Source organism: Rattus norvegicus, chromosome 9 (genome assembly GCF_036323735.1).
Source record: "Rattus norvegicus strain BN/NHsdMcwi chromosome 9, GRCr8, whole genome shotgun sequence".
NCBI classification, from domain to species: Eukaryota; Metazoa; Chordata; class Mammalia; order Rodentia; family Muridae; genus Rattus; species Rattus norvegicus.
Window position 1 is genome coordinate 34,912,382 of NC_086027.1, and position 12,149 is coordinate 34,924,530.

The 12,149-nt window shown below is 39.6% G+C and overlaps 1 protein-coding gene across 10 annotated transcripts in view; it reads right to left on the reverse strand.

Annotated features, from left to right (window-relative positions):
- Window positions 1-5,092: 5,092 nt before the first annotated feature.
- Adgrb3 (adhesion G protein-coupled receptor B3) overlaps window positions 5,093-12,149 on the reverse strand; it is a 727,877-nt gene continuing 720,820 nt past the window's right edge. For 9 of the 10 annotated variants that reach the window (XM_063266875.1, XM_063266874.1, XM_039083196.2 and 6 more), the window contains one exon: window positions 5,174-5,974. In XM_063266875.1, coding sequence (XP_063122945.1) covers window positions 5,786-5,974 — 189 coding nt within the window. In that variant the 3' untranslated portion in view covers window positions 5,174-5,785. 10 annotated transcript variants of the gene reach the window in all.

A 12,149-nucleotide genomic window follows, 5' to 3' on the forward strand; every position in this document is an offset into this window, starting at 1 on the left:
TGCCCCAACACAAATGGAGGCAAAATATCTATGCAGATAAAATAAAAGTAAATACATCTTTAAAAACAAAAGCAGGCGCTGTCCTTTTGCTGTAAGTATCTACCACTGTGACTTTAGAACTAGTTCTAGTAAATGACCGTGCCTATTTTTTTTTCTAATTTAAGACAAGGCTTTCTCTTAATCACCGTTGACTGAACACTGGCAAGTTTGAAAATATTCCTCTAATTTCAGCAGACTTAATTTCTACCCCTATAATAAATTACAACTCTCTGTGAGCCGATGTGCATGGATTCATCTTGGATTGAAGCCATCCATTCTAAGGCAAAGCTGCACTGATTGTCCACAGGTAACCTGAGCTGGTCTTTCCGTTAGATCACTAGAAAATTACAAACGCACAAAACATCTGGAAAGATAAGGGTTTCGTGGCTGTACAGAAGTACCTTGAGTGACTTTGGTATCAGTGTAAGAGGAAGCAGATGCGTTTTGGCTGGTACAAAGTCACTTTTGTCCTAACCAATCTCCCTCTTTCTTTTCCCTCAGGGCCTTAAGAAAACAAGCTGTGCAGGTAAAGTTGGTTTAAACTCATCACATATCTCACAGTAGGAGCAAAGGGTTCAATCTCTGGGACTAAGAATGGGCCTGGGGAGGTCCATTTGGACTCGAATCCTCTTGGTCTTGCTGATTCCCAGGATGCTTCTAGGAGTCCCCCACATTTGTGTTCTGTGCAGTCATGGATCCAGCTGCCTCTCTTCAGTCTCATAACATCCCAGGTTTCATATATTGGGGCCGGATTGTTCTAGAATTCTATGCATTGAGAAAACGGCAGGTGCCAGGACATCGCCAAACCAATTGTATTCTAGAAAGTACTTATTACAAAGATTGCCCCTCCCCACATTTCCTAGATGACCCTGGGGATGAACTCCTTGCCTACAGGCTCCATGATGAGTCAGACACAGACCTCCCCAGGCCCATTCTTAGTCCCAGAGATTGAACCCTTTGCTCCTACTGTGAGACGTGATGAATTTAAACCAACTTTACCTGCACAGCTTGTTTTCTCAGGGCCATGATCTTTGAATTAGCCTTGAGTTGAAACACATTTTGAAAAGTTTGATCAAGTCCTGGGAGGTAGAAAAACCCCATTCTCAGAGGTGACTCTGAGAGAGAGAGGGGGGGGGAGGGAGAGAGAGAGATTTCCCTGACTTATTTAAATCACTTCACACCTGCCTTTTTATTCTCCTTTTCATGACAGTCACAAAGAAGAGTCCTTTTTGCCTGACCTCAGAGATGCTTGTCCTGTTCACCTTGAAATAATGCCCTCGCTCATTGATTCTCAAATGAGTCTCTCTTTCTCTAACACCGCGCTTGTTGTTTGATACACGAACATGATTGTTACGTTCATTGATTTCCAGACCCCTCCCCCCTCTTTTGTCCGGCCCTACATTCTAATTTTCTTGGTCCTGAAATCTATTTACTGCTGCACTTATCATAGCTACAAATCTAACTCTAGAAGGATCTCAGGGACAAGATGGTTTTTATCACCATGGAAACCTTTGTGGAGACTGAAACACCAGAGACACATTAGTTTCGTAACTTTCACGGACTATGAGGAATTGGTAGGATTTTGTTAGTCGATGCTGACAGGAATTGCAGAGAACTAGAGACAAACGACTTTTTTGAGGAACTGTAGATTTAAAATCTGCAATTAAACTCCTGAAGCATGGGGTTTAATAACTGATTCTTTAATCTTGACTGCTTGATTTTACAGATAGACTGAAGGTAATCCAAATGTTGTTGGTTCATAATCTCATCTGCCTCCCTCCAATGGCACTTGAATTGGCGATAACAGAACCAGAGTGGTATTATCTGTACCTAGATCAAGTACAAGCAAAACCACATCTGTGATGACAGCCAGATCTACTTAGGACTGGCTACCGCTCTAAATAGGTTACACATTTCTGATGTAGCAGCTCCTGTCCTATTACCCCCTGACAGCTAACAGGATTCTATTTTAAAGCCTCCATTTCTCCTCTGAAAATATTCCAACAGAATATCTACAGTTATGTTGGAGAAATTCATGATCTGAAGTGGGGGGCGTGTGGAAAACCCTATGGTATCGGGGTAATGCCTGCAGCCTAGGAGTTAGTTCTCATACTGGGGTATCATTTATTTATGGTGGCGAAGGCTCTTAGTGTCTCCATCTCTTTATGATAATCAATACCTATATGGATATCATGTGTGGGTAGGTGTGTGCAGAACCCACGGAGGGCAGAGACATCAGGTCTCCTGAGAGAGTTATAGGTAGTTGTGATCCACCTGATATGGGTGCTGAGAACTGAATGTGGGTCCCCTGAAATAGCGGTAAGTTATCCCCAATTGCTGAGCCATATCTCTGGTTCCATAGGGTAATTATTTGTGGACTCACACATTAGTACTAAGAACAAAGAGAAATGGTGCACGGTAAAATATTATTAATGCTTACATAAGATTGCTTAGTTTGCACACGTGTCTTTTCTTTCTTTCTTAATTTGTTTCTATGGGATATTTTATGTGTTTACATTTCAAATGCTATCCCCTTTACCCTCTCCTCTGCCCCCTCCTCCTGTTTCTATGAAGATGCTCCCGCTCCTACCCACCCACTTCCACTTCAACACCCTGACATTCCCATACACTGGGGAAATGAGTCTTCACAGGACCAAGGGCTTGTCCTCCTATTGATGTTAGACAATGCCATCCTTTGCTACATATGCAGCTAAAGCCATGGGTCCCTCCATGTGGACTCCTTGGTTGGTGATTTAGTCTTCGGGGATTCTGAGTGGTATGCTTGGTTGATATTGTTCTTCCTATGGGGTTGCAAACTCCTTCAGCTCCTTCAGTCCTTTCTCTAACTCCTCCTGCACAAGTGTCTTATCCATTTTCAGTTACCTAACATAGAGCCTACGGAATACTAACTGGGATAGCAAATCCATCACTGTTCAGTATTTAAGTGGGTCTGCTTCGCTGTGCATGGCTGTAAGAAATACTACAATAGATGCCACAGATACTTTTACAAACATTTATTGTGTGAAAATCATCGTGCTATGTCCCTTAAGAAATAGAAAATGAATCTGACATGAATTCTGCCCTTTAGGCACTGACAGTCTACCAGAATGTCAGAAATAAGTAACAAGAGAGAAGGTTTGAGAGGTCCTAAGAGAACTACAGAAACAGTGTCCAAAGAGTCCTCAGGAGAAATTAATTTTAGCTCAGAAAATCATGGAAAACGTCATGAAGATGAAATTCATGTTTTACTTAAGCGTAAGTAAAATGTAGACATGTGGGCAGGGTGAAAACTTCTAGTACAAGGACCAGAAGACCCTGGAATATTGTTACACGGCAGTAGACTGGGTAGGAACTGAGACTGGATCATCATCCCCATCTAAGGGAAGAGCTACAATCAGCCTTGAAGATGTGTCTGTGTGAGCACACACAGGCGTGTGAAAGAGTGGGACAGAATGTGAAAAGAAGAGATGAGAAAGGGTTTCCTGAAGTTAGGATTCCTAGGTACTTTCAACCCGTATTTTAACAAATGAAAGAATTCCTCCCCCCTAAAAAATAAGAAAGAAAAGAAAAGAAAAGAAGAGAAAAGAAAAGAAGAGAAAATGAACCATACCAAGGTTTTGGGAAACCTCGAAAACCCAAACTTCCAGTTGCAAATATTTTGGTAAGCAATTTCTGCTTAACAGCCATGGATTACCAACTTTGTAGGACTAAGGAAATTCAAACTAAGAATACGAAAGGGTTTATTTTAGGACAGCAATGTTTTAGAAGAAATATTAATCTAATGTATTGAATGTATATATTTTTAAGCGTGCTGAATTTACATTTCGAAAGTTCTGACTAATGTGATTTTTCAAAACCATTAAGGTCTTACTAATTGGAGTCAGTGGCTTTCTATAGTCTTCATTCGTAGTTATAGGTTTCCAAGATAGAGCAATGAACTGTGGATTTTAAAGTGTGTGGACACACGCGAGGAGACATATGTGTACATGTGTGCATGTAAGACAGGAAGGGGGTGTAAAAAAAGGAGGAAGAGAGAGTCAGAGAAGGGGGACAATTTATCAAATATTCCTCCTTACCAAAAATAATCATGTCATAAATTCAATAGATCTTATCGTAATTAACATTTCATTTATTGAAAACCCTTTGTTACTCTCCCTTTTTTTTTTTTTTGCAGAATGATACCACTTTTATCTTTAAAATCTGATGAAAAAAATATACTTTTAAATGCCTTGACATTGAGAACATTTTCCGCTTGGGACAGGGGTTCTGCCTGAGCCATGTGGTTAAGGCTCCAGCTCAGGGGTGCACTTAAACACTGAAGCTCATCCTGCATGCCAGAGTCCCCAAGGTCACCAGGAGAAGGAACTGATCCGTGTGAGTTCCTCACACAGACCACACAGCTCAGGCCTAGCTGAATGCTAATCCAGTCAAGCATTCTGGGACACCTGAGGACACCTCCAATCTTCTTTCCATTACCTTCAATGTGCAAGAGACACTCTCCAGACACACCAAAGCCCTGGCAGTTGCTGACTTCCTTCTTGGCCCTCGTTGAAAGTGTATCTGAGCAGGCCAGGGACATCGCTATGAGGGAGGGCACTGGGAACTGCTTGGGCTGTTGGCTCTTCTTAGGCCCCTCACTTCCAAACCAGAGGCAACCACATCCATTATCCCTTTCCTTCTGCTCGGGAGGTGTACGCACAGCAGATATTTAAGGTCCCAGATAAGTTCGTTGATGCTAATGTCATGAAGAACTCCAGTAGAAATCGTTTCGTGTGAAACACGCAGCAAACTGAATCACCTAAACCATTCCCCCGAATCACCTTCTGTTGAGTAGCCTAGGGTTTCCTGCCACTTGTCATTTTGACTCAAGACAGAAAGGAAGATGACAATGTGAAAGGGATGATGGTTGCAGATATCTGACAAGCCCTGTTTTGAAGGGCGTTTAAGTGGGAAATATGGAAGCACTATACAAACCTATTATTACACTGAGAAATCATTAGGTTCAAACCAGTAATAATGGTGTGCTGTTAAAACTCAATACATTTTCAGTGTCGGCATTGCAAATGAAAACTTTATAAATATGTAAATTTCTGTTCGACAAATCCAAAATAAAATGCACTAAAAAAACCCCTGATATGTAGACAAAAGTTTATTTACACCATACAACATTTTAAATATTTTATACACAGCTGCAGCAGAGAAAGCTACTCAGAGCCTTCTAGAGAAAACTGCAATAATAAAGATGTGAAATATATTATTCATATAAAAGTGAGATTATTACTTTATTGCGTTTAAAGCAATGAAGAATGTAGCTCAACAAACATTCATTTAATGACAAAAACTTTGCTTTTATATTATAAAGTAAAAAGTGTAGTAATGGCCAAACAGACTGTTATAAACTTTAAAAACTGCATAAATATATACATTGTGCTTCATGGTGAAGTTTTCTTAAAACTAAACCACATGAAGCTGTTACAACATGAATCGTTGCTTGAGGTTTATCTAGAAAGATTACCTTACGAATCCATTCCACGGGTACTTACAACACGGGGTGGTGAGAACTGTACACTTGGCCGTCTCTCCACTAGCCTGACCAGTGAGAAATTACCATAAGAAAACACTGATGTTGGCACAGGAAGGGTCCCGACAGGGGAGAGTCACACTGTCCGGGTGGAAATGTCAGGTTTCCCAAGTCTCAGTGTCAGTGTATTCGACTGTGTCTCCACCTTAGTTCTCTTTGATTGCGTTACACTTCGGTTTGAAAGTCGCCCTCTTGCACATCCAGCGGCAAATTCAGACACTTCTCCCACTCCGCCGGCCTCAGCTCCAGAGCGTCCTTTGCCTCCGTGTCTAAGACGTTGATTGTGGTATAATGTGGGTATTCACTGGGGGTTTTGAAAGTGTCCCATGGATTCTTGTTTGGTGCTGGGTTTTCCTGTTGAGGAGGAAAAAAAAACAGAATTGTTTCTTTCTTTTGATGACTATTACCCCTTCCTGGTATTCCCAGAAAGGGAGTCTGCAGTTCATAGGAATCAGAGATGACTCAAAAGTAAGGGTAATTGCAAAGGGTAATTTCAGTTTAACTTTCCTTTCACGGGACAAAGTGAAGCATATAGTCTCTAAGTTATCGTATAGATTTCAGGAATTGAAAGGTGCGAACAGTCTTGTGGAGGTCAAGCAGACGATATATCCAGATGTCACTATGGCTGTTTGTCCCAACAAAGATGGAGATTCAAATCACTGATAAGATTAAATGTGGAAAATCTAAAGATTATAGCAGAAATGTTATGAAGTAAACAAATCTGAAAACCAATCTCAGGACATGCTAAATAGTCACTCAACCTAGTAACCTAGTAGCATTTCACTGAAAAAAAAAACCTAAATTATTTTTCCCTTCAACAAATTAGCATATCTGAATATTCTTATGTTTGTACATTTTCTTGCTTTGTATTTTTGGATGATTTCTTTCCATGTGGTTGGGTGGCAGATCCATCATCCTTCCTCTTAAAAAATCACACTTGTATAGAAAAGGTATCCAACAACACAGGGGGACATTTTTAATGTGTATACCCGCTGTTCCTCACAAGCGTTAGTGTGCACGCCTCCTACCATTTAAGGTTTCGAGCTCTCCTAGTGATGTCTGTCATCACAGCTGCCATCTGGTAAAGCTCAGGAAGTACACAGATTCCAGCAGCAGTGTTTTCATCTGGTAATCTGCTACGACTTACTAGAGAATTTGATTGATTTAAAATCAATGTCATTTGCAAAGATCTCCTTAAGTGGAGGGGAGTTGAATGGCACAGGATAACTTGAGCCTCAGCAAAGAACAACATGGGAATCCTGACTGAAAAACCCCTTAAGCAATGAAACCGGAGCGCTGAAACACACAGTGGTTAGTATGATGGAGGCCAAATTAAGTGGAGTATTGATTAAAGCTGAATTTATTTATTGCCACAAGAGGAAATGTCAAGGGAGGGTTGTCACGTTTACACTAGTCCATGTTTTAATTTGATATAGAACCTCATGAAAATGCATCATTATTCATGAGAGACAGTTGAATGCAGTTTCAACGAAATAATTTCCATACTCTTAGTTCCTTTTCCTCACTGTTTTAAATTCCGATTAGCTCTTGAATTCATTCTCCAAGATTGCTAAGATTGCTTGAAAGTTTGTTCTCACTCTTTGTTGAAAGGAGACTCTGATTAATAAAAATACTTTAGCTGTTATAAATGCCTCATCCTCCTCTCCAAATCTGGTCTTCAATTCATTATAACCAATTTCTAAGTGAAACACAAGACCGTTACTTGGTTTTTATACCTATTTCACTGAGTACTTCAAACCTTATCTCAAGCCATATACAAAAGGGATTGGTCTCCAGAAATACTTGTATCTACAAAATAAACCCTAAAATCCTGAATGCATGAGATCTTTTCAGGAATTAGTCTTACTGTGAAGAAATCAAAGTAGCTAATGATAGGATCCAACCACAAGTAAACTTTTAGGACAGGGAAGGGACTTTACCTAGCTACATATATGCTGAAAAATCCATGCCTCCTTCCTGCTTTCTTCTCACCCTGCTTTCCCTCAATGGATACTCTTCAGCAGCTGCCTTTCACTGGCTATTATGTTAGGTTCAGGGGAGGAGATAATAAATCCCATTTGGAAAAGCAGAATTCTCCATTGGGGAACCCAAGATTAAAAGTCTGATACACATAGGTCCACATTCCAGCTCCTTCGTGCAATTTGAATGTGGCCTTGAACAATGTATGCATTCTCTGCAAACCCTCAATTTGAATACTTGCCTAACAGAGATAAGCTTTGACTTCTGTGACAAAGAAGTTGATGCCATCTGTCAGTCAATGCCTTCTCTGTGTACTTGAAGAGTTTTTCAGTGTCAATGAGGAATTGAACACGTTTGTTATTTTGTAAGTATGTTTATTATGGAAAGTGTGTATAATCAAATGAAACCATAAAGGTTTTCTGCATTTATGTATATTAATTGGAGAAAGGAATGGCTCTATTAAGCGAGTAATGTATGTTGATTGTAATTATTCATTCTATTATCTTCTTGTTTTCCCCTTCTTCGTTGTCTATTTCAGATCTGTGTTCCAGACAAAAAGTAATATAGTAGTATGGGGATGGCTTCTGTATGTGGGAAGCCCATGGTCTTTTCTTAGAAAAGTGGCATTCAGGATGCCATGAAGAGGTGGTGTTGGCTACAAACACATGTGTGCTTGATGATAGGTGGCTATACAACCATATGTAACATATGCTACCACATAAAAATCTAACAACGGCAACAGTCATTCATTTATTCTAGTTGGCATGAAAGAAATAGACACAAAACCAGGCAGATGATGAACAGAAGCCATAGTATGAGGGTCTTGGAGCGCCTCAGTTTGGAATATACTTTGTGTGCAAAGCAAGCATTTGAGCGTCTGGAGGTCCTGTGGATCATTTGAACTGCCTACCATCAATGGAAAGGTTCACTGCTATGGATCAAGCTGCAGCAAGTCCAGACTTAACCTAGCTACTTTAGACAAGAGCAGTGCTTAAAGGAAGTTTTGGAGACTCTTTTAGTGTGACAGAAAATCTGCTTAGTCCAACTCTGACAGGATTATTGATGTTCAAAATGCTCTTTCATTTGCTCTTATGTTTGGAAAAGTGGGATTCCCTTTCCTCTTTAAAAATATGTTAATGATCAAAGTCAAGTCACCAAGTTTAAGCCTTGGCACAATATCTGAGTACTAATTGCATAATGTTATTTTTCAGCATAAGATCAACTGAATATCTGTAAAGCTCAGTATTAAATTATAAATTGGCTTTCTTAACCATTTCTATTAATATCCTAAGGCATTCCCAGCTTGACTCTGTTTTCATCTCCACTCACAAACAAGTGATAATCCCTTTGACCAGAAGTCACCTGTCCTTCCTTGTGGAAGAGTTGTAAGGGAAACAGACTAGCTATATGTGGATTGATGTCTATATGCAGGTGAGGGCAGGCACAAGAGAAGGTGAGGCCTGTGATTGGGCAGTGAAAAAGTAAGGTGGGCACAGAGTTTTGGAAAGGCAGGGGAGAGAAGACAAAGAGGAGAAGAAGCAAGATGGAGGTAGAGGAGGACAACCCAGATCTGTGTGGCCTTAAAGGGCCACAGGTAGTTATGAATATTTCATAAAGGGTGGATTTTTTAATAGGACAATTTGTCTCATCTAGGTGGGCAGTTTATATCAATATCTATTGGTTCTGAGTTTATGGTGTGGACGTTTTGTGGAGTGAGAATTTACTGATATAAATCTAATCGATAGATTACAAGCATCTAGAGTTTAGATTTTAATGGGTTACTGGGAGTTGTGACTATAACCACAGGGGACGGATGCTGGGAACATGAGCAGAGTCCGCAGCCAGAGAGCCACGAGATAGGCGGTCTCTGTCAGGGACTGGTGTGGTAGTGACCCGCCATGGGAACTAGATGGATGGCTGCTGATGGGATTAGTCATGGCGGCAAGATCACTGCAGGGCCCAGGGAGGAGCAGGAGGTAGTGTGGCATGGTGTTTGGTGTCTCATGACTTTTTAAAATATTTACTACAACAGGTACAAGCAGGCAGTGAGAAAATTCTCATCTTCCTGTGGGTTGGGTCTAGCATGAGGATAGTGTACAGACTCTCATAAGAGAGTCATATAGAGCCTCATATACTCCCTGGCTCAAGTGAATGTAAACAACTGAAAGGGACCATTGAGTTCTGCAGAGAGAGCTAGAAAGGCGCCAATGGAGGCCTGAATAAAATGATATAAAATGATGTGACTTGTATAAGTTCCCGAGTTTCTGCTGTTGCCATTGTCTTTTGAGTTCAAGTATAGGAGGAAGAGACCATTGAATTGAAGTGTGAAAAAGCCTAGCAATTACAGAGCCACTGTAACCCAATGTACATGGAGCTTGTGAACATAATTTCAGGACATGCCCATGGTAACCATATTTGGCGAGTATGAGAATTTAGATCCATCCAAAGCATGGTGGTCTGCTTGAACATTTCCAATAGCTGATGTAGCCAGGAATGGCCTAAGGTCCAGTAGGAGTAAATCCCTCTATCTCATCTTTTTTTTTTTTTTTTGGTTCTTTTTTTCGGAGCTGGGGACCGAACCCAGGGCCTTGCGCTTCCTAGGTAAGCGCTCTACCACTGTGCTAAATCCCCAGCCCCTCATCCTTTTTTTTCTATTTTGTTCTGTCATCATCATCGTCGTCCTCTCTTTGTTTCCTTCATTCTCCTAACTGGAATTCCTGGAAGCTCTTTGGAGGTAAGAGATCTTGAGTAAACCATGAAACCACTCAGGGTCAAAGATTTCATCTCTCAGGGTCATCTAAAAAGCATCCATTGCTTTACTGGGTGTTGTATATAACTTCCTGCCTAGAATTAAGTGTGAATGGACCAGGTGGTATTTCAGTTTCCTTTTGAGTCCCAGGGTTGTCTTGTTCTGTATAATGAGCATCTTTAGCCATGTTGGGCAGGTGTTGTAGAGTGGCAGCCCTCCCTCAAAACAAACAACTGACAACAAAAAAATCGATTTCCTGAGAAAATATCTGTCTCTTCCCAATGATGCAATTTTTCATTAGCAATGTATCCCTACAAATGATGTGACTGAATTAAGGATAATGAATTCATTTGCATGTTTGTTATTAATCAGGGCTGGATAATGGGACGCTTTTTTCTCTTCTTCAATGTGTAGGACAATAGACAGGCAGCAATAATGACTGCATCTTCTCCACTCCCAAGCTCCCAAATGATAAATATTTACAAATCTCTTCTAGGAAAGGTATAGTGCTGCAAAAATGTGGGATAATTAGTAGACTCTTTTGGTTGTTAGGAAGCTGAGATACAGGCATTTGTGCCATTAATGATTCAATACCCAGACCAGTTGTAATTCACACAAGGGGAAATGGTGATCATATTATAGCAGTCACTCAGCTGTAATGTTGTATAAGCCGATCAGATTTGTAAACACAACATCTATTTAAAAAGAAAAACGCGCTCACACACAAAAATGAGGTTTCAATGTTCCTTCAATTCATCGTCATGTTACCTTTCAACATTCTGAAATGAGAAGCTAATGTGTTTAGGTCAAATCTCAGCAGTGTCATTCCCATTTGCTGGTAGCTGAAAATTGCTGATTTAATATTTGGAGGAGTAGATGAGAAAGGATCACTCACAACCCATGAAGTATCAGGCTCTTCTATACAGCTAGGCTCATATTAGAGGTTTTTAAAAAAGCATTCTCTTTACGCTTTGTTTTGCTTTGCTGGGGAAACTAGTTATATATATATGTATATATATATATATATATGTGTATATATGTATATATATGTGTATATATGTATATATATGTGTATATATGTATATGTATATATATTATTTAGATTCCAATTAAGAGCTAAACTGTATACCGTTTGAAAAGTCTTCATTTAAAAAAATGGACTGAGCTATTATTGCTGTGAAATAAACCCATAGTTACCATTTACCAGTAGCTTACCGTGTCCAGCCGTGTCTAAGTACTGGGAGGGATGAAGGAAAAATACAAGGACATATGTAGATAGCATTCTTTAGCTTTTCATTAATCGGTTAGTTGGCTAGGATGAAGACTCATAAGATACATATGGAAGGATCACAAGAAGATGATCAAGTACCATATTACCCATGTATATGGAGATAAAAAACATTATAGGTATAAGCAATATGTTATATCTTTTGTCTATCTATACACCATTTTCACTTTACCTATCTATATTTATCTATCTGTCTCTATCATCGATCTATTTGTTGATCTATCTTCTAATTAGTCTATCTGTGTATCATCAATCTAGTCCATCGTATGTATGTATGTATGTATGTATGTATGTATGTATCTATCTATGTATCTATCTATGTATCTATCTATGTATCTATGTATCTATGTATCTATGTATCTATCTATCTATCTATCTATCTATCTATCTATCTATCATCTATCTTACCTATAATCTGTTTATCCATCCATCATCTATCCATGTACCTATATGTATGTATATATTTATCTACATATCTATGTATGTATGTATGTATGTATGTATGTATCTAT